The sequence below is a fragment of the Strigops habroptila genome, chromosome 14 (assembly GCF_004027225.2).
Source record: "Strigops habroptila isolate Jane chromosome 14, bStrHab1.2.pri, whole genome shotgun sequence".
Lineage (NCBI taxonomy): Eukaryota > Metazoa > Chordata > Aves > Psittaciformes > Psittacidae > Strigops > Strigops habroptila.
In genome coordinates this window covers 12,490,455-12,515,259 of record NC_044290.2, presented here as the reverse complement: position 1 = coordinate 12,515,259, position 24,805 = coordinate 12,490,455, and the positions used below count along the sequence as shown (strand labels likewise).

General features: G+C 64.8%; 5 protein-coding genes across 13 annotated transcripts; 2 read left to right on the top strand and 3 right to left on the bottom strand.

Annotated features, from left to right (window-relative positions):
• Positions 1-155: 155 nt before the first annotated feature.
• MRPL12 (mitochondrial ribosomal protein L12) lies at positions 156-3,803 on the bottom strand. Of its 2 annotated transcripts, none has more exons than XM_030506028.1 (4): positions 3,387-3,803; positions 3,223-3,300; positions 2,947-3,081; positions 156-481 (listed from the first exon to the last, which is right to left on the bottom strand). In XM_030506028.1, exons 1-4 carry the CDS (start codon positions 3,618-3,620, stop codon positions 365-367), a joined length of 564 nt encoding a protein of 187 aa, XP_030361888.1. In that variant the 5' UTR covers positions 3,621-3,803; the 3' UTR covers positions 156-364. The 2 variants fall into 2 exon arrangements, with proteins under 2 accessions (XP_030361888.1, XP_030361889.1); XM_030506029.1 differs by having other exon boundaries at positions 2,947-3,078; positions 3,387-3,684.
• HGS (hepatocyte growth factor-regulated tyrosine kinase substrate) lies at positions 3,773-12,567 on the bottom strand. Of its 4 annotated transcripts, none has more exons than XM_030506025.1 (21): positions 12,354-12,567; positions 11,997-12,081; positions 11,540-11,615; positions 11,035-11,127; positions 9,146-9,269; positions 8,705-8,757; positions 8,172-8,240; positions 7,843-7,967; positions 7,553-7,631; positions 7,372-7,470; positions 6,944-7,039; positions 6,587-6,625; positions 6,360-6,503; positions 6,002-6,212; positions 5,646-5,818; positions 5,367-5,507; positions 5,112-5,289; positions 4,901-5,034; positions 4,511-4,627; positions 4,249-4,344; positions 3,773-4,167 (listed from the first exon to the last, which is right to left on the bottom strand). In XM_030506025.1, the coding sequence occupies exons 1-21, from the start codon at positions 12,388-12,390 to the stop codon at positions 4,060-4,062; spliced, it is 2,277 nt and encodes a 758-aa protein (XP_030361885.1). In that variant the 5' UTR covers positions 12,391-12,567; the 3' UTR covers positions 3,773-4,059. The 4 variants fall into 4 exon arrangements, with proteins under 4 accessions (XP_030361885.1, XP_030361887.1, XP_030361886.1 ...); XM_030506024.2 differs by having other exon boundaries at positions 3,775-4,167; positions 6,002-6,215; XM_030506027.1 differs by lacking the exon at positions 4,249-4,344.
• On the top strand, positions 12,492-13,793 carry ARL16 (ADP ribosylation factor like GTPase 16). The gene is made up of 5 exons (XM_030506031.2): positions 12,492-12,594; positions 12,738-12,796; positions 12,888-13,001; positions 13,147-13,262; positions 13,503-13,793. The coding sequence occupies exons 1-5, from the start codon at positions 12,507-12,509 to the stop codon at positions 13,672-13,674; spliced, it is 549 nt and encodes a 182-aa protein (XP_030361891.1). The 5' UTR covers positions 12,492-12,506; the 3' UTR covers positions 13,675-13,793.
• Positions 13,794-14,515: 722 nt separating this feature from the next.
• Positions 14,516-22,780, bottom strand: TMC6 (transmembrane channel like 6). Of its 5 annotated transcripts, none has more exons than XM_030506018.1 (21): positions 22,718-22,780; positions 21,062-21,174; positions 20,784-20,902; positions 20,350-20,481; positions 20,100-20,258; positions 19,906-20,011; positions 19,721-19,814; positions 19,378-19,632; positions 18,902-19,086; positions 18,684-18,828; positions 18,440-18,595; positions 18,140-18,315; positions 17,926-18,007; positions 17,315-17,412; positions 17,111-17,206; positions 16,776-16,851; positions 16,446-16,579; positions 15,938-16,114; positions 15,723-15,801; positions 15,542-15,620; positions 14,516-15,121 (listed from the first exon to the last, which is right to left on the bottom strand). In XM_030506018.1, exons 2-20 carry the CDS (start codon positions 21,121-21,123, stop codon positions 15,549-15,551), a joined length of 2,403 nt encoding a protein of 800 aa, XP_030361878.1. In that variant the 5' UTR covers positions 21,124-21,174; positions 22,718-22,780; the 3' UTR covers positions 14,516-15,121; positions 15,542-15,548. The 5 variants fall into 5 exon arrangements, with proteins under 5 accessions (XP_030361878.1, XP_030361877.1, XP_030361879.1 ...); XM_030506017.1 differs by lacking the exon at positions 22,718-22,780 and adding an exon at positions 21,835-22,182; XM_030506019.1 differs by lacking the exon at positions 22,718-22,780 and adding an exon at positions 21,835-22,120 and having other exon boundaries at positions 21,068-21,174.
• Positions 22,243-24,565, top strand: SYNGR2 (synaptogyrin 2). The gene is made up of 4 exons (XM_030506022.1): positions 22,243-22,393; positions 22,726-22,963; positions 23,256-23,395; positions 23,500-24,565. The coding sequence occupies exons 1-4, from the start codon at positions 22,286-22,288 to the stop codon at positions 23,695-23,697; spliced, it is 684 nt and encodes a 227-aa protein (XP_030361882.1). The 5' UTR covers positions 22,243-22,285; the 3' UTR covers positions 23,698-24,565.
• The last annotated feature ends 240 nt before the right edge of the window (positions 24,566-24,805 follow it).

Sequence of the window (24,805 nt, the reverse complement as noted above, 5' to 3'; positions counted from 1 at the left end):
GGACGATGATGATCGGGACCGGGAGGGGGGGGGCCGCAGCACCGGGGCTGCTATAATGAGCCCGGGGTTGTGGCGGGAGCTCCCCTGCGCCGCACATGCTCCAGAGCCACATTTCCCACCCGCCAAGTGGTTAACGGGGAGAGATGAACCGTTCCTGAGGGTTTTTCGGCTATTTATGAAGTAGAGTTCATCGCAGTGCCAGGACCAGAGGGCAGCCCCACCAAACCGTACAGCATTCTTGCACAGGGCCGCTTCCAGAGGGCATCCCCGCCGTGCTCGGAAGCATCCGGACCCCAGTGCCAGGGATGGTGGCAGTGGGGACGGCTGCCATCGCGCCAGTCCCTCCGTGGTGAGATGGGGATGTCTACTCCAGAACCACAGTCCCTCCTGCTGCCTCCAGTGCTGCTTTGATCTTCTCCGCTTCCTCCTTGGAGACGTTGGCCTTGATCTCCTGCGGAAGGGACTCCACCAGCTTCTTTGCCTGTGGGAGGGACCGAAGCGTGAGATTGGAAACTGGCTTTTGCTAACTGGATTAAGAGATTCAGAGCCATGAGACTGACCTCAGCATAACCCAAGGTCCAAAGCCCAAGACTTTCACTTGAGCTACAGCACATCCCACCGGGGGATGTTTAAACCCAACTGCAAGTGACGACGCATCCCCTTCAGCTCTGGAAGACCTTTATCACTGAGTAACTGCCCTTCAATTTCCCCCCACTACGTGCACAGTGCCCCCGACACGCAGCCCCGGTGCCTGGGCCGCTGGCAGAGTCACCACGAGGCAGCTCCCGGCGGTTCCAAGTGTGAATGTTTTGGTTCACATGTTTGTGCCAGTGGGGAGGAGGCTCTCGCAGGGTTCAGCTGTGCAGGAACACACTGTACCGGGTAAAAAAGCTCCAGTACAGACAACACAATCTTCCTATTTGCAGGACTCTACCCAAGCCACTGGTACTCTGCAGTACCTCAGCATTTAAGACAAGCTGGAAAGCTGCTGAGCTGATTTAAAGGGAGTTCCAACAGGGCTGCTGTGAACAAAGGACAGGAACCCAGAGGGTAACCCCAGGCACAGGCGGACGCTCTTCCTCACCACAAGCAGCACAACAAAGCTCCTCAGCTTCTTAAAACAGAGCCTGGGAGGTTCCTGCAGTGCAGAGCTGCTGCCAGCTCTCTGCCCCGTGGCTCTGCAGGTACTGAGCACCAACAGCCTGACCACTGCCAGCAGAAAGAAGGGTTTGTGGTTTTGATTCCATCTGGGCGCAGCGATGAGGTACCCACAGTGGCGGAAAAAGCTTGTTTCTGCCAGGGCTGAGGAAGGGTTGTGGCACAGGCAGAGCTTGGCAGGGCAGGATCCGGACAGGAGCCCGTTCTGGCTGGCTGGGACGAGGACAGGGAACACAGTCAAGGTTATCTCCAGTTAAGACCCTTCTCACCAATGCATAACCACTGCTCTAAAGCAGCCCTGGTCAGGGGAAGCGGCTGTTCCCGGTGCCCTGCAGCAGGCCCCAAGCTGGTCTTGCACAGGATCGGCTGTTCCAGCCCCAGCCAGAGTGTACGAGGAGATAGGAGGTGAGCGTGTGTCTGTGGAGCTGGCTCGGAACACGCTTCCCTAGGTGCAAACAGACTAGAGCCCAGCTCGTGCTGATGACACCCCCATCCCATCGAGTTGTTCCTGCGGGACTGACCTGTCCGAGTGCCCCAGCACCCAACACCAGAGGTTCCCCAGCAGCGCCGACTCCCATGTGACGGACAGTCCTACGGGCAGGGAGCTTTCCCTGCGAGGCTCGTCAGAACACCCCAAGCAGATGGCAGCAAAACCGACAGTAAAGCAGCACCAGCCACGCTCTGAACACAACCTCACAGGCAGAACTGGCAGCAGTGATGGGTTTGTGTCTGGGCGTGCTTGAACCAAAGCACCAGCTCGGGCAGGTCACACGTGGCAAAGTTTACCAGCAATAACCTGCATCCACCAACCTCGGACCTGCCTCAGAGCCCAAGCCGGCTTGTCTGGCAGGTGTCACACACTAAGCCAAGTTGCTCAACTTGAGCTCCCCAGAGAGCTTCTAATTACCCACCAGTCGTGTCCATTACTGGGTTTGGTGTTTTAATGTTCCTGGGGGACCCACCAGCTGGACCTGCCAAGCTGCCAGTTACTCATCCCCGCAGGCAGTGGCACTCGGGGCTCTGCCACCGGAGTCTCTCTGCTACTGAACTGTTTGCTTTGGGATTGATCAATGTGAACAGGTCAGAAGATTTTCTGGAAATCCTTCTGAACTTCTGGGCTACCCGTAAGAGCCACGTTTCCTCCCTGCAGCCGGGTGAACAGAAAGGGCTACTGCTATCCCCAAGGCCCTCCTGAAAGCATCACCTGTGGAAGACTGAAGCATGTTAAATGCTTCCCCAGTAACGGTTCCATCACCTGTTCTTTGTTCCAAGGCTCAAGGGCGTGAGCTCAGGCCCTCACAGGCCCGTGAAAGGCCCACCTCCTCTAAGGAAAAAGGAGGAGGCATCACCTACGAATAGAGCAGCTCTGGAAAGGGCTGGAAATGGGAGTTGCAAGATGTGTGAATTGGAGAAACTCGTCTAAATTCAGAAATATGTTGGCCTTGACCAAGCTGGGGGCAGACTCAGCAAATTCACTGGAGCTGGGACCCCGGCTGCTCCCAGCTCTGCAGGAAAGCTCACAGCGGCTCAGATTTGAGGCTGGCACAGAGCACTTTGAGGTGTTTGCTCTGAGCCTCCTTCTTCACCCCATCGCTCCTGCCAGGGGCTCAGCTGTTGGCCACGCAGCAGAGCCGGGAGGGAAGACCCTTCCCTAAATACACCAGGTGCATGGATGCGTCTGACTCCTGCCCTGCCCTCGTCCGCTCCCCTGCACCGGGACTGTCCTCCCGGCGCAAGGATCCAGCCCCCAGCCCCGGGGCACCGCAGCCCCGGCAGCCCCCTCCTCACCTGCACGAGGTTCACTCCTGGCACAAAGTTCTTCACCTCCTTGATCAGCTTCACCTTGTCGCTCGCCTTCAGCTCCGTCAGCCGCACGGTGAAATGTGTCTTCTCCTTCTTGAGCGGCACCTCCTCCTCCTCCTGCTGGAGCCACCGGGGCGCGGTGAGCACCGGGGGGGGAGGCCCAGGCCTGGGGGCCAGGCTCGGCCCGGCGCCCCCCCCCGCCCCTTCTGCATGGGGACCCGCGGGGCCCAACTCCCGACCCCTCCCCGGAGAGCCCGGTACCTGCGGAGCCGCCTGGGAGGGCAGGAGAGTGGCGGCCGCCCCGGGCATCACCCCCACGTCCGGGATCTTCAGCGTCTCCTGCGGGAAGAGCGGCCGGTGAGGCGCAGGCGGGCCGGGAGGAGCCGAGCCGGGCCGGGAGGAGCCGGGCCGTCCCCGCCACCCACCTTGAGCAGCGCGTTGAGGTCGGCCACCTCGAGCAGCGTCAGCCCCGCGATGTCCCGCACGAGCTGCCGCACCTTGGGCGAGTACTGCTTGGCGGCCGTGTCCAGCGGCGCCCCGGCCAGCGCCTCGGAGCGCCGCGCGCGGCCCGTGCCCAGCGCCCGCGGTCCGGGGCAGCGCCAGGCGGGCGGCGGGCGGCGGGGCAGGCGCGGCGGCAGCGCGCGGGCGGCGGGCAGCATGGCGGCCGCAGAGGACACGGCGGCGCTCTGCCCCGCGCTCGATGGTCCCGGCGGCCCCCGCGCCGCCACTCGGTGGTGGGGCGGGGCGGACGCTCTAGCCGCTGGGTCCGCCAACACTCGCTCGCCCCGGTCGCCGCAGCACACCCGGCGCGGATCGTTCCCAACTCTTTATTAGCGCCGATCGCGCTCGGTCTCGCCCACGGGGACGGGGGAGGGCCCGGGGAGGGACCCCGGGGGCGGGGGGGTGGTGGTGGGGAACGGGGCTCGGCGGGACGGCGCGAGGCTGCTCCCCGGGCACCGGGCACAGCCCCGGGGCCGCGCTCCTGCCGCTGGGCCCCGCGGAGCCCCGTCCCCGGGGCCGGGAGGGCAGGACGAGGAGCGGGAGCAGGGACGCGGTTCCGGAGGTCGAGCGGTGTCTCAGGGCAGCGCCGCGCCGCGGTCAGTCGAAGGAGATGAGCTGAGCCTCGCCGCTGCCTTGCGGCGGCTGCGCCGGGGCGGGCGCCGGCTGCGGCGGCTGCTGCTGCGGGGTCCCTCCCGCCGGTGCCATCTGCAAGAGGCGAGGCGGCCCCGTTAGAGGCGGCCCCGGCAGCACACACCCCCCGCGCCCGGCCCCAGCCCCGGCACTCACCTGCTGGTAGAGGGGCTGCTGCCCGGGCAGGTAGGACGGCTGCGCTGGCAGTGAGCTCAGCGCCGCTTCCTGGCCCGGGAGGGCAGACATGAGACCCTGCGAGAGCCAGGGGCGGCCGTCAGGGGCTGAGGGATGCGCAGTGGGGCAGAGGCCAAAGACCCCCATCTCCACCCGGCCCCCGGCAGCACAGGCCCAGGAATGTCCCATGGGCTGGCGCCCACCCTGTGGCCAAGAAGGAGCTGATGGGACAAGGGGCGCTCACCTGCATGCTGTAGGGCTGGTAGCCCATGGACACCGACTGGGTGCCCATGTAACCCATGGCACCCGACTGGGGGGCTTGGGAGATGGCCGGAATGCTCTGCGACTGCGAGGCTGCGCTCTGGGGAGGAGAGGCTGGTGAGATGTGGTGCCAGCAGTGACAGCTCAATTCAAACCAGCCCCCCAGGACCAGCAACACTCCCCACACTCCACTGGAGACAGCACAACATCTTCCCTCTGGGCCATGGGGAGCCCAAACCAGCCCTGACCCCAACCCACTCCCACTGTGAAAGCTGCAGCAGATCCAGAGATGGGACCAACTGGCCCGTCCTCCCTCCCAGAGATCCCATTGCCAGATCCCCGAGCCCTGCAGAAAGCCCCAGCCCTCACTTGCCTGGTAGCCCTGTGTTGAGGTCGGCTGGTAGGACGAGTACGCAGGGGTGGTGGTGGGCACCGTGGGGCCCTGCTGCACCGCCTGCCCGCCGCCTGCCCCCGCCTGGTACATGTAGGCATTCACCATGCTGGGATCTGGGGCAGAGAGGCAGAGATTGACGCCACCACCTTGCACTCAGCCTCCGCCCCGGTGGGCTCAGCTGGGCACGTACCTGTCCCTGCGACAGGCATGGCGGTGTACGGCCCCGTGCCCCCCTGCGCCGCCTGGTTCATGTACACGCCATGCATGGGAGAGCCCTCCACCGAGCCGGCCGGGCTGAAGGTGCCAGGGAAGCTGCTGGGCCCAGAGGGCTGATAGATCACCCCCCCGGCTGCGGGCATGGCCTGGAGCTGTTGAGGGAAGAAAAGCAGCTCTAGGCCACGTCCTCTGGGACTGGGCAGGAGGGTCTCTGGCCCTGCAGGCGTACTTGGGCATAAGGCAGGGAGAAGGCTGGCATCTGGGCTCGCATCTGGATGGTCTGCTTCTGCTGTTCCAGGCGCATCTGCCTCTCCTTCTCCTGCTCCTGCAGTCGCTGGATGGCCAACTGACGCTGCATCTCCAGGTATTCCTGGGGGAACGGGGCCGTGATGGCTGCAAGCTGGGATGCTCCAGCATCCCCCCTTGCCAAGGCAGCCCTGGGGCAGAGGCGCCAGCAGGCCTGGGGCTGATGTGCCCTGAATCCCCTAGAAATGCTTCCCTGCCTCACCTGCTTCTTCTGCCTCATGATCTCCAGCTTCTGGGCCAGCTGGATCTGGCGCTGGCGCTCTGCCTCCTCCGCTGCACGGCGCAGCTTCTCCTGGTGCTCCTCCCGCAGCGCATTCAGGGCCCCACGCGCGTCCCGGATCTGGGCCAGTTTGTCCTGCAGGCCCTCGTAGTACACTGGGGGGGAAGAGACACCTCAGGGACCTGCTTGGGGCAGAGCACTCCAACCACCCCGTGCACCACACTGCCTGCTCTCCAGAGAGGCTGCATCCCGGCAATGCCAACCCCGGTGCTGGGGAAAGCCCCGGCAGCCACCCCAAGACACGGTCCCATGGCCACAGCCACGCAGCTCCCACGTACGCCTGCGCTCGTCCAGCTGGTTGAGCAGCTCCAGCAGCTGGGGGTGCATGTTGTTGATGGACTGGAAGAGGGACAGGACGGCAGAGTCGTTGGTGATGCTGCGGCCCCGCATGTGGTTGCTCTTCATGCGGTTGACAAACGTGGTGACCGCGTTCTGCAGCGCCTTCAGGAACTGCTCGTGGTTCTCCTCAGACTCGCCGTTCTGGTACTGCTGCTGGAAGGACAGGGCAGCCCCTCAGCTCTCCGCTGCCAAGAGCTAGCAGCAAGCCTGCAGCGCCCCGTGACCGGGCTGCACCAAGGAGCCGGGTGCTCCTCACCCCTCAGAGGCTGCCTGGCACGCGTCCAGGCCCCCTCTTACCTCCACAACACCGAGCGGGGCAGGATGGGCCTCCCCGGGCTGGGCAGCTGGCTCCGCGAGGGACAGGGGTGCTGACGGCGTGGGGCTCTTGCGAACCTCCTCTTGCTTCTTCTCCCAGTAGTTGCGGTTCAGGTACCGAGCCAGCTGCCAGGGGAAGAAGGAAGATCAGCATCGTGCTCCACGGGGAGCGAGCCTGTGCCATGGAGCGGCAGTGCCTGGCTCCTTACCTCCGGGTCAACATCTTCAGCCAAGGGAGCAGAGGAATTCTGGAAAGAGACAAACAGGAAAACACAGTTCAGAGAAACCGGAGACATTCAGGCTCCCACATAATGTCCTGCTCGGACCTGGCCATGGACAACCCAGTGCCGAGCACCAGCAAGAGCCTGGAAGGGGACAGCCACCTCCTCCTGTCTGAGCGCAGACCCTGCTGACAACACAGCAGTGCTGTGAAGGAGCGAGGGGCTGAATGGGGCAAATCTCTTCTCTCGGAGCAGGGATTCAGCCTGGCACAAACAGGGCAGACTCGGGGCAGGGACACGGCCTGTGTCCACCCGAATCACGTTCAGGGGCTCCCAAGAACGTACCACGGGTGGGGAGTAGAGCGTGCTGACCGGGGGAGCCGAGGACGTGACAGGAGTGGGCTCAGCCTTCGGGTACATGGAGTAGGTTGTTTTCTGCCTCTGCAAAACAGGAAACCAGTCGAGTGGGGGACTGCCCAGGCTCCGGTCAGCAGCACACGGGGCACAGCGGGTGGGTGAGTTCCTGGCGATGGCCAGGCACGGCAGACCCAGCCTCATGCTCTGCACACTTCCCACAGGCCAGCGTGCCCCTGGGCTCACAGCCTGGGCACAGCCTGCTTCCAGGATTTGGGACTGCAGCACAGCACAGCCCCGGCTCCACTGTCACCCCCTCATTCCACAGGCCCTGTGGCTCGCTCACACCAGGACATGCCCAGGGTCTGTTACTGCACACTGGGAGATGCCCAGCACATCACCCCCAGCAGGGCACAAACCATTCTCTCCTTCTCCTCGGCCTCTGACTGAGACAAGGCAATAGCGAGCTGCAGCTCCTCCTCCTCTTGCAGCGCTGTCTCATCACGCTTTGGAGGCAGCTGCGAGCAGGAGGAAGAGGTGGTCAGTACAGGGACAGCAACCAGGTCAGGATCACTACAGCACCTACAGGCAGCCACTCACCTGGGACTGCTGAGAGAGGGGACTGGTCAGGTACTCGGGAGGCAGCTCAGAGGTGGCAGCAGCTTTACCCTCAGCTTTCCTGTAGCCAGAAAGAGGTGACAGTGCAGGCTGAATGCTCCTTCCTCCGCACCAGAGCCCCAGCACTGCACAGCACTGCAGCTGAAAACCCCATTCCCAGGAGGATGGGAACCCAGCCCAGTGTGGGGAACCCTCGCTCTGCTCTGCTCAAAGCTTCTCCCTCACAGTCCCAGCTGCTGCAGGCAAAGAAACACACCACAAAGGGTACTGACTTGTTGAGATGCTCGTAGCAGGGCTCGCAGACCCTCACTTCCTTCTCAATCCCGAACTTTGGGATGGTGGAATACTTGGAAGAGCACTTCCCACAGAAGATCTGCCCACAGGCCCTGCAATGATGCTGCAGAGGATGGGAGACATCAGTGTGGCAGCAACATGCTCCTTCGCCATCAGACACCACCACTCAGGCACTCCTGGCGCTTCCCCGCCAGCAGCCAGGGAACACTGCCCAGCCCCAGCACTTCCCGGCAGGCTCAGGGAGTCCCGCCAGTCCCCGGGGCCTGCGCAGGACCAGGGAACCCGGCGGAGCAGGAGCAGCACCCACCTTCCGCGTCACAACCCCGAACTGCACTCGACATCGGTGGCACTCCTCAGCATCCACCCAGTCCGGAGCCTGCCCGGGATAAGGAGAATTGGGTCAGGAGGGGCAAGAGCCTCAAGGAGATCATCTCCACAGAGCCCCTCAGGAGCTCCTATGGCTAACCAAGGTGCTCTCATGAACACCGGGGACTGGAAGCATTCGCAGCTCAACAGGAATTACTGATCCCCCCATTATCCCCCCTCATGTTCCTAGAGACTGGGAGGCTTTGGGCAGCAGTGCTGCAGGGAGCCACCGAGCAGGGCAAGATGAGACCAATTCCCTGTCCTGGTCACTCTCCCCTCCATCGGGTAGTTCAAGGTCAAACCGCTGCACAGGAGCCCAGAACCGCCTGTGTGGCACCGGGAGCTCTGTGCCCCCAGCCTGGGCTCTAATCTGCAGGGAACGGAGGAATGCAGGAGCTGAAGGGTCAGTAGAAGGGGACAGGACAGTGGGGTCTGTCCCACAGCACCAACTCCCTTCCCAGCAGCACAACTCACCCGCTCCGCTGCGAACATGGCATCGCTCTCCTTGAACTCGGGGAATACGTGACCTGGGGGGAAGAGAGTGGGAGCATGGACCCGTCCTGGAAGCACTGAGGAAAGCCTGGGAGGATGGAACCAGCCCACTGCAGAGCCCTTCCCAGAGGACACCCTGACTTCAGGCCAGCTTCCTGAAGCACACTCGCAGCGCCTCATGCCAACCCTTAGCTGCCAGCTCGGCTGATCCAGGGGCAATGGGGCTGTTCTCTCTCTGCAGTGGGATTCAGTCACCTCAAGAGGTTCATTTGGTAACAAGACACCAAGAAAAAACTCAGTATTGCAAGTCCAGACTTTGCTAACACCAGGCAGAGTCCTGACAGCCCTTCCTTCTCCTGCAAAGCTCCAGAGCAGAAGCTGCTTGGCCAGCTGTCCACCCACCTTTGCCCACAGAGTCCTCACCTTCAACCTTCATTATCTGATAGGTGTCCTGCACCACCTTGTACTTGGGCTCATTGCGGAAGGCGTGAGCCCAGGCCTGGATAAGGTACAGGATCTTACTGCGGACACTGGTCTCCACTTGCCTCTGCACAGAAAGGGAGGAGAAAACAAATCTGAGAAAAAGACCCTGAAACCTGAAGGCTGGTGTGAATCTGCTGGAAGAGAAGCCAGAAATACCAGTCAGGTATTTCAGAGACACTTTAGAGTATTCATGCAAGGTGAGAGCCGTCAGAAAACTGCAGTAAGGACAATTCACAGCAAGGGCTGCCTGCTCCTTCAGCACAAACGTGAACACATCCTTCAGAGCAGTGTGGACCAAAGCTGGCGAGGGGGTAGGATGCTTTCAGAAAACACCCACAGAGCCTGGTGCGAGCACTGCCCTGCCCAGCAGCTCCGCTCACCCACAGGAGCTGCTTGTCCTGCACTCAGCACACTGGGGCACCTACAGGCACGGAGCCGGGCAGAGCAGCAGCGAGCGCCTCACCCAGCGCTGCCGGGGCTCCAGGAGCTGGCTCTGGAGGGTGCTGGTGCCGGGCTGTCAGCACCTCCAGCCCCAGCGCTGCCCAGGAGCACCAGAGGCAGGAAGGATGAGCCGGGCAGCTGCCCTTTGGAGGCAGGGGTTGTGTCACAGTTCAACTTGGCAAGCCTGTTCCTGCCCCAGCCTTGAGAGCAGCCCGTCATCAGCTGCCCGAGTGACCACACATCCACATGACCGGCTGCTCCAGAGGCAGAGGAGCACTGTCCAGCTCTGGTTTCAGCTCAGCTCGGCCCACACAGAGTGACTTACTGACCATTCCAAAAATCCTGCATTCCACACGTGTCACAGCCCTCAGCCTCCTCAGAGCTGAGACCATTTTACCAGCACTGGGCAGTCACAAGCAGCAGAGCGTAGGAGGAGGATGGGTCTGCAGCAGTTATGGAACTACAGAGGCAGAGGAGGGCTGGAGGGAACCACAGAACCTCTTGATCTGATCTCAGTGCCTGGAGCGGCTGCGCGGCCACCCCTGGCCATCACATTGCATCACTGTTCCTGGCTCAGCACATCCTGCACAGAGACTGAGCCAGCCCTAGCAGGAAGGTGACAGGAGACGCCCTGGTACCATGTGAGAGGTGACGGGACCTGCACAGCTCATTCACCAGGTATCTGGGTCATCCAGTCGCCTGTTTCTGGTGAAGACAGAGGCTGTAGGGAAGGAACAGCTACGCCTCCTCTGGGCATTGCACGCTGGGCTGGGAGCAGGACACAGGAGTTCCCAGTTCCACTCCAACTGTGGAAGTTTCCACTCCAGGGACACACAGAGCTCCTGCAGGCATCATGTTATATCAAACTGGTAAGTGACAGCTTGTGCCAACAGCCTGTCAGTGAAACCAGCCAGGTTTACATCCTGCAAAGCTCCTCAAATGATTCCACGGGCCAGTGGGACAGCCCCAGTAAAGAGAAAGCTTCTGCCAGTTCTCCCTTTGCTCTTTACCTCCCTGTGTGCCTCACACTGTACTGTGAAGGGAACTGCTCAGGTCCTCGCTGAACTGCCAGAACATCCTGGTTCTCTTTGCTGCCTCTGGCCAAGCAAAGCATTGCACCTCCCACGAAGGGCTTGAGGCCTTTGCAGCATGTTCCTCCCCCCTCACACTATAGCCAGACACCACCTCTGCTCTCACAACATCACCTCTCCTGAGCTCCCTACACACACACCACGCTGTGCCCTTTCCTGAAACGCATTTCCAGAGAGTTTCCCTTCTGTTCCTTACACAAAGGGAACAGAAACGAGGACACACACACATCTCCTGCTGCTTCTGCTGCTGCTTTTCCAACCTCATTCCAAAACGACAGTAAACCAGGATGTATTTACCTTGAGTATTTCCTTCAGTTCCTCCATAGTCTGTTTATTGGCCACCTCATCATGGACCGTTTGGCCGCAGTTTTTAACCACTGACTCCATGACCTGCAGGAGCAGAGGACAGCATTAGCCAGACACGTTCTTCCCTCTCTGCAGCCTGTGAAGAATCCCAGCACACGGAGACACAGCACTATGTGAGCAATGGGTCGCAGTGGGGCAGCATGAGTAAAGCCACACTGGAGCCTGAGCTCCCCTTCACCTTCACGGGGGCCTCTGCACCGCTGCTATGTAGAGACAGACCCCAGGGAGGGCGTCTCAATCCCATTTTGCCTGTTCCTAAAGCTGAGATGGGATTAAAGAAGGAAAACCTCATGCTGATCAGTCACAGAACCCCTGTGCTGGAGCTGGGAGGAGGCTCCAAGCTGTGAGCTGACGCTCCATGCAGCCTGTGCAGCACAGAAGGCTTGGGAAAGCTGGGATGTTCCCTGGCCAGTGCTATGGTTTGGGCTGACGTTACCTCCAGTGCATAGAGAGCCACGTGGGGATTCTTGTCATTGACTTTCTTCTTGATCGCGTTGACGGCGTATTTTGCTCTGGGTAAGGAAAGAGAGAACGTGTCCTCATGGAATGAGGAATCCAAGGGGAGATTCCACGTGCTGCTGGTAACCTGCCACCCCCCACCCAAACAGAGTCTACATGCTTAGAAACACAGAACATTAGCGTTAGAGTTGGAAGAGACCTTGAGATCATCGTGTTCCAGCCCACTTCCCCCAGGGCAAACTAGGAGGAGAAGCAATAAGCACACTCAAGCCCGAGTTTCTCTGAGGGTTTCAGGCCAGAGGTGGCCGGCAGCTCCCGCGGCTGGGAGGACGCCAGCAGCTCAGGGCTGTGCTGCGCTGCGCGGGTGACGGGGCAGCGCGGCCGCGGGCTGACAGGAGCCTGCTCCCGCGCAGCCCCAGCCAGGGAGCACTTACTGGGTGTCTCCCTGCCGGATCATGTCGCAGATCTGCAGGATGGATTCCCAGTCCGTCTCCAGCAGGAGCTGGCTCGTTGCCTTGTCTGCAGGGAACAAACCCAGGGCGCTGCTCCAGCGGCTCTGCTCCCCTCGGCCCCGCTCCGCGCACCCCCCCCGCCGCGGCGGTGCCCCGGGCCCGGCCACTGCAGGGGAACGACCGGGTCGTGCTGGATCGCGCCGGCGCTGCCCCTCCAGAGCCCGGAGACCCCAGACCCGCCCGGTACCGAGCACCAGCGCCGGGCCCGCCCCGGCTCCAGAGGCCGCGCCTCGCGCCCCCCGCCCCGCCCGCCGCGCGCGGGGAGGCCGCGGCCGGTACCGAGGAGCCGCTCGAAGGTGCCGCCGCCGCGCCCCATCGCGTCCCCCCGGCCCGGCCCGGTCCACCGCGGCGCTTCCGCTTCCGGCTTCCGGCGAGGGCGGGGCCTCCTCGGGCGGGGGCGGGGCTCCTTCCGGGGGCGGGGCCTCGCGGCGGATGGCGGGCGCGGCGCGGCCGGTGCCCACGTGCCTGCTGTTGGGGGCGGCGGGCGGCGGGAAGAGCCTGCTGGCGCGGCGGCTGCGTCATATCCGGCGGGGCGGAGCAACGGCGGGGGGGGTGGAGGGGGAGGGGGATCGGGGGTGGGGGGCACCGGGATGGGCCCTGGGGGGCCCGGGCGGGGGGGCCCGTCTCCGTCCCCGTCCCCGCCGTGTCCTTAACCCGCGGCACAGCTGAGCGCCGAGGAGGGGCCCGCGGAGCTGGGCGAGCCCCCGGCCACGCTGCCCACGGTAGGCAGGGCCCGGCGGGGCGGGAGCCGGCCGCAGCCCCGGCGCGGCCGCGGGGCCCCGGTGCACGCAGCCCAGCCGCCTGTCCTCGCAGGTGGGCACCAACCTGACCGACCTGCGGCTGCCGCGGACCGTGACGCTGCGGGAGCTGGGCGGCTGCATGGGCCCCATCTGGCACAGCTACTACGGCGAGTGCAGCGCTCTGCTGGTGAGCGGCGGCCGAGCGGGGACCCCTCGTGTTCTGAGCCACGTCCTCGAGTGACGGACCTGGCTGGGGGGGGACGTGGGCACAGGGGAGGGGTAGCCCCGGCACCCGCCGCACACCCGCCGCAGCACCTTCCCTTCTCCTCCAGTTTGTGGTCGATGCCGCCGACCCGACCCAGGTCTCCTCGTCCTGTGTCCAGCTCCTGTCCGTGCTCTCCGCGGCGCCGCTCGCCTCCGTGCCCGTGCTCGTCCTCTTCAACAAGATGTGAGGGGGGGGCAACCGGAGGGTGGGGGCACAGGGGGCACACTGAGGGGCTGCAATGGCTCCTGCGTCCCCCCCGTCGGGTGGTGGACACCTAAGGAAGCCTGGTGTGTCCTGGGGGGTGGCAGCAGTCCTTTGCTGTACGGCTCAGGCTGGCCTGGCCTGTGGAGGCCCTTGAGTCAGGGGCTGGGCTGGCAGGAGAGCCGGCCTGGTGGGCTAATGCAGACCTTCCTCCGGGTGCAGTGACCTGCCCTGCTACATGTCCGTGATGGAGATGAAGTCGCTGTTCCACATGCAGGACATCGTGTCCTGCGCCACACAGCCCATCACGATTCTGGAGACCAGCGCCCGCGACGGCACCGGCCTGGCCGACGTCCTGCAGTGGCTTCGAGCCACCCTTGGAGACCCACGGTGACAACAACCCTGCCCGGTGCCTGCAGAGACCCCGCTGGAAGCGGGGCCCCCGCCAGTGCCACGGGCTGGTGGTGAGCAGGACCCCGCGAGACTTCACAGTAAAGCTTGCACTGTACTGACCAGGCTGGCGGCTGCTCTGCGCTCCGGTGCAAACCCCTCCTCCTGGGGAAGGGACCAGCGGGAGCCGGGCCATGCAGCCATGGGGCTGTGCTGGCACCTGCGGGATGGGGGGGCTGTGGGCTGTGGTGGTGCCTGGGCCAGGCTGGGCAGGGCAGGGGCTGGTGGCACATGGGGCTCTGGCAGCAGCTTTGGTTTTGCCAGGCAGGGCACAGCGGGGTGACCTGGGTGGGTGTCCAGAGCTGGGGCTGCCTCAGTCAGGGCCGTCCCATGAGCCACAGCAAGCACCAGCCTGTGGCTGCTCTCTGGCACTCACTTGAGCTCAGACAACAGCCAGGTCAGTGCAGAGAACCCAGCCTGTGCCTGCACCAATAACCTGTGTCTGTGCCTGCGCTGACAGCCCCACACCCAGCATGAGTGCCACGTCATGGGGATGGTTGCGGCCACCTGGGCCTGGCACACGCTGTGGCACAACCCTCCTGGGTCTGTTGGTGTCATGCCATGGGGGCAAACAGCTTGCCAGGGCTGCGTCGGGACACAGCTCTCAATGCTGGGGGCTGCAGGGACCACACTGTGATGGTGAATGGTTCCTGGGACCACACACAATGGGCGAGTGATGCCGAAGAGCCCAAGCACACCCAGCCCCTGAGTCACCAGCGCTGGGGAACACCAACACCCCAAACCTGCCTGCTCCCAGCCCAACAGGTCCAGACAGAGGCTGGGAGCCCCGGGCATGGCTGTGTTTAATGGGCAGCTCAGCCTGCGGCGAGGGAGCCAGAGCCCCCACGTCCTCTGCCCGGTCCTCAGCACCATGGTGGTTTTTTGAGCCCGTCCTGCGGACAGCACACAGTGACTGGCCAGGGGGGACATGGGTGGCCTTGTACATGGGGAAGGCGGTGTCCAGCTCCTCTCCTCCTGGCGGAACATGGGGCTGGAGCTGTGCTGGGGCTGCTCCTGGGCAATGCAATGGGGCTGCAGGTTCTCTCCAGCCAGAAACCGTCACTGTCCCCAAAGGCTTCTGAAAACAGCCCAAAGCTGTCCTGGGGTGCTCACGGGAGGGAGCGTTGTTCTCTGCTGACAGTAACCACCCATGGAGAAGAGCCCCAGCCCGGGCAGCACTGTGCCCTGCGGTGCTGCTGCATCCTCAGCAGCTCCAGGCAGTGGGAGCACCCATGTCCCTGTGCTCTGATGGGTCCTTGACCACTGCAACCCAAAGGAGAGGATCCTCCCCAGCACTCCAGCGCTGCAATGGCTTAGAAAGACAGACAGATCCATCCCCTGGCTGCGAGCAGAGTCCTGTCCCGTCTTGCTCCTTCCTGGCGCGTCTGACACTAAGAGGACAGATAGAGACCCTGAGACACTGAGTGTTTGCTGCCCCGTTCTGCCCCACTGAGTGTCCCAACCACGTCCTGTTCCCTGCCCCAGCCCTATCCCGGTCCCGATCCCAGCTCTGCTGTCAGCCACTGGGCAGCGGCAGCATCAGGGATCCAGCATCTCCTGGGACATACTGGGTACTGGAGCAGCCGGGTGTCTCCCCAGCAGGCTCAGCCCCGCATCCCCGGCTGCCTGTACCAGCGGAGCGAGGGGACATGGAATGCTGGGCTCATCCCAGCACCTCCTGCACCTTCCCCAGCAAGCAGCTGAGCTCAACCTGGCCGTGCTGCTCCCACCATTCCCGCACAGAGCAGAGGAACGCCCATGTGCCCATCTGAGCGCCCTGGCAGCCCCTGTCCCCATTGTGCAGGACTCACCTGGGGCTCAGGTGCGTCTCTCCCTCTGCTCATACACGGAGTGAAGCTTCTGAATGAGAAAGGCTTTATCTTCCCCTTCCTGCAATGAGATGTTGCAGTGAGCAGCCGCGGGACATGCTCTGGGATGTCTGAGGTGGCATCGGGGCGAGAGCCTGATCGTGGCCGGGCCGAGCTCACGCACGTTGGCGATCTGCTCCTTCAGCAGGCGGATGACCCTCCGCTGGCCTCTCACCACCTGGATGTTGAAGTAGATCCCGGCTCTGCAATGACAGTGGAGCGGGATGGCGGCAGCCGGGACACTGCGCCCTGGAGTGACTTCGGCTCCAGCGCCGCTCAGGGCCGTGACAGCGCACCCCCGAAGTGTGGCCCCATGAGCAGCCTTGGGTACATACTCACAGCAGGACCCCAGACATAAAGAACAGGAGGAAAGGGTTTTCCACCAGGTGCTGCTGGGCCCAGGCAAACCAGGTGATGTTGGGGTTGGACTTCTCCAGCACTTGCACCCAGGTCTGCCATGACTTGTAGATGGTTTCCAGCCCCTGGAAGGGGCCACAGGTTTCTGATGGCTGCTCCCTGAGCACACAGACCGATGGGGCTGGTCAGAGACACGGGCATCCCATGGCCCAGGGCACTGCCCAGCCTCAGGCATCCGCCCTCCAGGGACCAGCCTGCCCAACCATCCCCCTTGTCCTGCATCAGGAACAGCTGGGAGCAGCGGGCACAGGCGAACTGCTGCTGTGCTGTGTGCAGTGACCAGCAGCTGGGCAGCATCTCCCTGCAGGGCAGCATCGCACAGCCCTGTGCCAGGCTGATGTGCTCCACAAGCCATCAGGGCTGGAGGCACCGGCTCCTTCAGCAGGCAGCAGCAGTTCCGTGCCCAAGCTGTGGTCCGGCACATACTCACGACCAGATGGTGTAGGAGAGGAAGACGGCTGCACCCAGGAAGGACGGGAAGCAGAGCAGGGTGATGAAAACGGTGCTCATGTGAGACGCTTGCCAGGGCTTGCTGGGGGACTGGCAGTTGTGCATCAGGCTGGTCTGCAGGCAGGGAGCACAGCCCTGGCTCAGGGAAGCAGCCACAGGAGCATGAGCAGGACAGATACTGTCCTACCTTCCCCTCCAATGGGCGACCCTGGGGACACGCTGTCCTCGCTCCCGAGGCCGCGCTGGTGGCTGCAGCCTGTGGCAGGGCACAGTCACCGCAGGGCGGTCATGGGGAGGGGGCAGCTCTCACCTTTTTGATGTAGAACAGCAGCAGCAGCTTCAGGACCTGCACGGCCGGCAGGAGCGGCGCGAAGAGAACACCCAGCCTGGGAGAGGGAGACCATGCACTGAGCCGGGCCCGAGCCCCTGGGAGGCAGCGGCACCGACACCAGCTCTGGTCAGGCTTCTGCACAGCCAAGAGCTGGCACATGCACCCCCTGCCCCGCTTGATGTGTTTCCCTCGTTCCACCCGTGCGGGACTGGGGGGTCTCCCATGACCCCACTGAGCTCCCAGTGCCCAGTCCTAGGGGCCCCGGGGCATTGGGGAGCAGCAGAAGGAGCTGCGCCAGGCAGGACACATCTCACCAGGTCAGGGTCTGCCCATAGATCAGCTCCAGCACGTTCCGTGCGATGTCAAACTCGGGCTTCTGGTTCCTCTTCAGCCTCTTCTCCAAGACGAGCCTGGGCAGGGGCAAAGCTCTGCTCCCACACTGCTGCTGGGGCCGCGGCAGCAGAGCCAGGGCCTGGTCGGGGCTGTCACCATGGGGGGACACCTCCCGGGGCAGTTACCTCCAGACCAGCTCCCCCAGGAGCGTGTCCAGCAGTGTGAATACAAAGTCCATCACCACGAAGCGATACAGGTCCTGCCCCACACACGTCTCCCAGCACTGGGGAAAGAAGCGGAGCGGCACAGACCCATTGGCAGTGCACACTGCCGGCTCATGCTGAGCCTCTCATCACCCCAAGCTCTTCTCCTCAGGGCTGCTCTCAAACCATTCTCCACCCAGCTTGTATCTGTGCTTGCCCCAACGCACATGCAGGACCTTGCACTTGAACCCCATGAGGTTCCTACCGGCCCATCTCTCCAGCCTGTCAAGACATCAAGCTGGCATTAAGGCTTCTCCTCCTCGACCTTCCCATGGCTGTGGGACCTTTTCCTCCCCTGCACCCCTTTCCCAGCCACCCCATGTTTGGGGAGCCCCTGTATGGCTGTTGCTCCCCTCTCCCCGGCAAAGGAGCGGACGGTGACTGCAGTGCAGAGCCCTGCTGCAGCCTTGGCTTTGCTCCATGCTCCCTGGGCAAGGGACGGTCTGGATGCCATATCCCAGGGGGCTCACACGGGCACTGGGTGCCCCTTGCACTGACCCGCACAGAGCCTGGCCCCGCATGGCAGCACTGACCTCCTCCATTGAGCAGACAACCCTCCGGCTGAGCCACTGGTAGCAGAGCAGACCGAGCACCACCATCTTCAGAATGAGGTTCCTGGGGAGCAGGAGCAGGGCCAGGAGCCCCTGAGCCCTTGGGATGGGGGGCCTGAGCCCCATGGACAGAGCACACGGCCCCAACGCCTCCCCATGCCGCAGGTGGGGTGCAGGATGCTCCCATCCACCCTACCTGCAAATGGCCACGTAGACCTGAGCCCCGGGGGAGTCCTGCCTCTCCCACGCCGCCAGCAGGTTGTACAGATGGGGCATCACCGCGTTGAGGACAGACACCACGAGCGGCAGGGCCAGCAAGAGGGCTTCCTGCTGCCGATCCCCCCCTCCCTGCGCCCGGTGGTCCTGCTGGACCTGGTGAGCAGCACCTCCATGAGCACACGGGGAACGGCGCCGTGGGGCTGCCCCTGCCTCCGGGGGCTGCTCCACCACCCTCCCCAGTACCCAGCCCAGCGCCAGGGCGAGGGGCAGCACTCACCGTGTGCATGTGCTGCGAGAAGTGGTGCACAGCCACGGCGCAGCCCAGCACCGTGCCCAGCGACAGCAGCCAGGCCAGCAGCAGCACCGCGGCGCGGCCCAGGCGCTGGCAGAGGCTCCGGGAGCGGGAGCGGGAGCGCTGCTCCGCCAGCAGCTCCTGCAGAGCAGAGCCAGCGCTGCCCAAAGCGCTCCGGGGCTGCACCCGGGTGGGACCCAGAGCGTCCGGGACCGACCCCAGTGCTCACCTTCAGCTGGGTGCAGATGTTTTCACACTGCAGCTTCACCGAGCGCCTCTGGACCACCTTGAAGTCCCAGGCACAGAAGACTTTGACGGGCAGGTCCCGGGAGGAGCTGCCCACACAGTAGCTCTCCCCGAAGGAGCGGGACATGCTGCAGCGAGGGGAAGGTGTCAGAGCACCAGGGCTGGGTGAAGGCTGCAGTGCCCAAGCTGCTGCCAACCCACCTGTACACCAGCAGGATGCAGGTGATGAGGAAGGAGACCCCAACACTGGACACATAGGCCAGGGGCATGTTGTATGGGAGCGGGGGGCCTGCGAGGTGGCACATGCTGGGGCTGGAGGTGCAGGGGCTGTTGAGGGTGGTGTTGCTGTAGTAGCCGTAGTAGAGCAGCGAGTGAGTGAAGTAGCCCTGTGGAAAGGCATGATGGAGGCCACGGCTCCCTGCCCAGCCTGGCACATCTGGGCCAGCTGGTGGGGACAGAACCCCGGGATGGGGCAGCACCAGGGCCCCCTTCTGCACCCCCAGCACCAGCGGTCCCAGGGCCCCGGCTGTGCAAGGGCAGGGACCGGGGCATCACTGTGGTGGGGATGCAGGATGCAGGACAGGGATGGGGCATTGCTGGGATGTCCTGCAGGGCTGGACCCTAGGCTGGAAGCACCTCCTGGCCTGGGGATGCACTGGCACTGGTGCAGTGCTTACCGCTCCTGTGAGGAGCTCGAGGCCAGTGAAGGGCTGGGGGTTGGCCGAGGCAGGAGGATACACAGCCTGCAGGGCCACCACAAAGACCAGGAGGATGAGGAATGAGATGATGTTGAACAAAAGGAGCGTCTTGAGGAAGAGGAAGTAGGAGAGGACACTGGAGCCAAAGCGGCCACTGATCTGCTTCAGTGCGTAGTGCCAGGGCTGCGTGGCAGGGAGCAGGGACAGGAGCCTGTACCAGAGCTCCCGGCAGCACTGCAGGGAGAGCACAGGGAGAGCACCAGGTCCAGAGCCTGCACCGGAGCCCCCGATGCTGCTCTGCACACCTGTGTCCCGGACTTACGAGGACAATGTGGTCCTTGGACCCTCCGCAGGGAGAGGGCGCCTGGTGCTGGGTGCAGTGCCTCAGGGGGCCCCTCTGCCCGCTCAGCTCCTGCCTGCCCAGCAGAGAGGGGTGTCAGAGGGGGTGTGGGCCCCGGGACAGCTCCAGCTGCGGGAGCCCTACGACACCGGTGGGACCAGACGTACCGGAGGGCGCGTTTCTCTGCCAGGCAGAGGGGCACGGTGAGCAGCATGTGGCTGCGCTGGCTGGGCGAGAGGCTCAGCAGCTCCTTCACCAGCAGGCTCCGCTTCTCTGGGGGCACAAGGGGCTCAGCGGGATGCAGCCGCCAGGATGTGCCTGTCCCAAACCCGCTGTGGGGACAGTGCCCAGCGGTGCTCACCCTGCAGCGTGGCCATGGCAGGGTCGCTCTCCAGGTCATACAGCCGCAGGCTGGGCCGCGCCGCGCGGCAGAGCTGCTGCAGTGGCGGGCGGCTGCTCCGGCGCCGCAGCCGCGCCGTGCGGTTGTAGTACTGGGAGATGATGGCCCCACGGCTGCGCCCTGCGAGTGACAGCGGGCACGGGGTGGGTGGCCACAGGATAACAAGGGGACAGGAGAGCTCCTGGGCCCGGGGCTGGCGGGTGGCACCTACCGATGGTGCGGCTGGGCATGCTGGCGACGATCCGCAGAGAAGCGGAGGAGTACCCAGGGCGCTGCTTGCCCTGCCCAGTCTCTGGCCAGGCTGCAGCACTGGTGTCCAGGGGGGCCAGGCGGACCAGGGGCTCTGGGAGAGGGAGGGCAGGACACAGAGCAGTGAGAGCCGGAGCGCCCATGGCTATAGTCCCTGTGGCTCTTCTGCCCTGTTCTGGCACAGAAACCAGGCGCCTGCCCTGGTGTGTGCTCCCCCCAGGGCACCCTCTTCTACACGGCCACTCTCCATGTCCCCAAGGGCAGGTTCTGTCCCACTGCCTGCACTGGCAAAGGGTCAGCAGGCTCCTGCACATGCTTTGGCTACAGCTGGCCCAGGCAGGGTCCAGGCACACACACTGTCCCTGTCCCACCCCAGCTGTGGTGGTGGCACTTTACCTCTGCCCCTCTCCTGCATCTCCAGCTCCAGACCTGCCTCCATCAAGCTGCTCTGCTCCTGGATGAGCTGGTGGAAGGAGGTGTGCAGGGCTCCTTCGTTGTCCGGGCTTGGCTCCTCGCTGTGAGGACACAGACCCGCTCTCCTAGGGCTGGGGTGGGCTCTGGGGCCCGGAGCCGTGGCAAAGCCCCAGTGCCAGCCCAAAGCCCAGCCATGCTGCCCCATGGCACAGGCACACAGAACCTATCAAGAGGGGCAGGATGCCGGGGGCATCACTCACACACACCCATCGCTCCCGGTGTCCTCAGAGACGTGGAGGGTAAAGGAGGGTGGTTGGGACATCCTGCAGGGCCGAGGGGTCTTGGTGGCACCGCGCTCCCTCCAGTATGTGCCCTGCCACGGTGAGCAGATGGGGGTCAGCGACAGCACCCCGATTTCCTCAGCTGCCCGGGGATTGCCGGCCCTTGGGACGGGGATGGAGCCGGTGCCGGGGCCAGCCGGCGCTAAACCCGTGTCTAAACCCGCGAGGAGCACAGGGCCAGCGGGCTGGGAGCTGCGGCGGGGCAGGAAGGAAGGGCGGCGGGCGGCGGCGCAGGCTCTGCCGAGCAGGTCCCGCCGCACGGGGCGCCAGCACCGGCCCCGGGCTGCGCCGGGGGAGCCCGCCCGCCTCCGGGGCTCTGCGCTTCCGAGCGGCACCCGCGGTCCCGGGGTCGCGAGGACGCCCCTTCTCCGGGCCCACGGGGCTCGAACTGGCACTGAGGGCTCGACTTGCTCTCTCCCCCCGGCCAGAGACATACATGATCCCCTGCCAGCGCCGTCCCGGGACCCGAGAGCGGCTCCGCCGGGATCCCGCCGCCCGCGTCCCGCTGCCCCCGCCTGCCAGAGCCCCAGCGCCTTCTCGTTCCTCCCGTCCCTCCTCCCCCCCCACCGCCCCAAGGCTCGGCAGCCCTCCCAGGGCGGACTAAGACTGCTCCGGGCAGGCGATGGCCCCCGCGAGGCTCCCGGCCCGACCTCCGCTTCCCCCCCCCCGGCAGCTCCCCCCAGCCCCGGTACCAGGAACCGGCGTCTCGGCGTGGGTGCGAAGCCGCCTCGTTCAGCTGACCCCACGGGCCAGCCCAGCGCTCCCGATGACGGCGACGGGCGGCGGGTGAACGCCCCGCCGGTCGCGCCCACCGGGACCCGCCGCGGGGCCGGGCCTATCCCGCGGGACAAAGTACGTCGGGAGGCGCCGGGCGTTCCCTCGCCGCGGACCTCGTGGAGCTGCCGTGCGGCCGGGGCTCCCCGTGTGCGGCTGCCGTCCTCCCGCTGCGCGGGACCGAGCGCCAGACGGGGCCCGGAGATACCGGGGGCGGGCGGGGCTGCCGCTGCGCTCAGCGGCCGGGTTGGGGGGGACCCCGTCCCACCAGCCTGAGCCCGCCCCGTCCCGCCCCGTTGCCCGCGGGGACCGCCCGGCCAGGCCCTCCCCGGGGCGGCGCCGCGCAGAAGCGGCGGCGGCTTCGGCGTGATGGAGGGCGGCGGCGGCGGCGCGTACGGGGCGGCCAAGGCCGGCGGCGCCTTCGACCTGGGCCGCTTTTTGCAGCAGCCGCAGGTCGTGGCGCGGATCGCCAGCGCGGTGAGTCGGGACGGACGGGACGGGAACGGAACGGGAGGGGCCGCGGGACGGCCGGAGCCCGCACGGCCCGGCCCGGCCCGACCTTCCCCTCCTCTCCCTCTCGCCCGCCCGCTCCGGGCCCCCCCCGGCCCGGCGTTCCCCTCCCTCCTGCCCGCCCCGGAGCCCGCCCGCCCCGGCCTTCTCCTTCCCCTCCTCTTCCTCCCTCCCGGCCCGGCGCAGCCGCGGTGCGGGCGCTCAGCGGAGCCCGGGCCGGGCCGTGCCGGTGCCCCCAGCCCTGGCAGGACCCCTCGGCCCCAGCGCTGCCCACCAGACACCCGCTCCCACCTCCACAGGTCTTCGCCCTGATCGTTTTCTCGTGCCTGGTCGGGGAGGGCTACAGCAACTCCCCCACGTCCTCCCAGCTCCTCTGCATCTTCAACCACAATGAGGACGCCTGTCGCTACGGCATCGGCATCGGCGTCATCGCCTTCCTCGCTTGCATCTTCTTCTTCATGGTGGACGTCTACTTCCCGCAGATCAGCAACACCACCGACCGCAAGTACCTGGTCCTGGCAGACCTTGGCTTCTCAGGTGCGTGCGGGTGCGGGCAGGGCTGCGCCTCCTGCGCTGCCACAATGGCTGCCCTTGTCCCGTGACGTGGCTGCCGGTGCCTGGCGAAGGGAGTCGCTCCCGCCTGGAACGCTGCCCACGGGCCACGCGCTCGCTGCTCAAGGCACTTCGAGGAGCCACGGGAGGCTGTGCTGGGTGCCTGCGCCAGCCACCAGCCCCGTGCAACCTGGTGGGAGCAGGGTCAGGGCTGGGAACCCTCCTGGGAGCAGCAGGATGCAGCCCCGGCCCCTCATGCTGCTGCCTTCCCCTGCAGGTCTCTGGACGTTCCTGTGGTTTGTTGGCTTTTGTTTCTTGACCAACCAGTGGGCCTGGACACGGGCCGAGGACGTGTACATTGGGGCTGATTCGGCCCGTGCTGCCATCACCTTCAGCTTCTTCTCCATCTTCTCCTGGGTGAGTGCCGCCGTGGGGGAGCCGGGCACTGCTGTGCTCGGGAGGGTGCTGCAGGGGCTCCCCGGCCACGCAGCCCTGACGCCACCGGCTCCTTGTCTCTCCAGGGCCTCCTGATCGCCTTCGCTTACAAGAGGTACAAAATGGGGGTGGAGGACTTTGCTCAGAGCTACATCGACCCCACCCCGGACGTTTCGACTCCTTACTCCAGCTACCCCAACATCAGCCATGAGAGCTACCAGCAGCCGCCCTTCACCCACACAGCAGAAGCCCCTGAGGGGTACCAGCCACCGCCGGTGTACTGAGCCGCAGCCGGGGCCCCACGGGGACAGCTGCACCGGTGCAATGCTCTGCTGTGGGGTACAGGGGAGGGACCCGCCACATGAAGGGGGACGGTGGGTGGGAAGGTGGCGGCTGCTTTGTGTGAAGGCCGGTGGCCGTGGTGCGGGGTGCAGGAGCTGAGCTCCCCAATGCCGGGACCCGGTGCCCCGTGTGCGATGCACAACTGCTGAGTGCAGCCCCATGGCTGCGGGGAGGGTGAGTGTTTGGGGCTGGCCCTGGTGAGGCCGAGCTCCTGCCCTCGGGGAAGCTGCTGTGGGGTGAGTGTGTGGTTTACACCCCCGGCTCTGCCCCGGCCATGCCCATGACTGCTGCCCTGTTCCAGTGCCTTTCCAGCCCCGCTGGCTGTGACCCCTCAAGTGTCAGCTCTTGCTGCCATAGCACAGCCGGGCCGTCCGGCTCCTGCCTCTCCCGTGCCTCCCCCTCGGCTGCTGCTGGGTGAGCTTCATGCCAAAGCCCTGTCTTATCTTGCCTCTAAACTCCGTGCTGTGCCTTCCCACAGCCTGCACCAGAGCTGCCGGTGCTGGGTGATGCGGTTTGGGATCTGTGGGAGCAGTGAGCGCTGGGATCTCTCAGTGGGCCCAGGGCTGACCCCACTCTCCGAGGGGGACCCTGGGTGCAATTCCTGCTGCTGCAGCCTCTGCACTTGCCTCTGCATCCCACACCCTGCTCACAGCCCCCGGCCCATGCCAAGCACCGGTGCAGGCTGTCTGTCTCAGGTTGTGTTTGCTGCTGCACCCAGCAGCAGTGTGGTGTGCGAGCTGGCGCTGCTGGGGCTGGCCTTCGAGTAGTTCTTTGTCACTGTAGAGACGGAATAAACTTTTTCACCTCGCCCCCCCGCACCTCTCTTCTCTGGGAAAGCAAAGCGGGATTCCTCGTCCTCCTCCTCCTCTCCCCCGAGGGCCGGGGCCTCCAGGCCGGGGAGCAGCTCCAGCCAAGTCCTGCACTGCAAAGAGCACACTCATGCTGGGTCTATTTTTAGTCTGTTTGGTAGGTTTGGGCTCCAGCACAGGCAGCTGCTGCGAGCGATCAGCCCGTGCTGGTGCCTGCAGGGGAGCCTGCTCAGAGCAGACT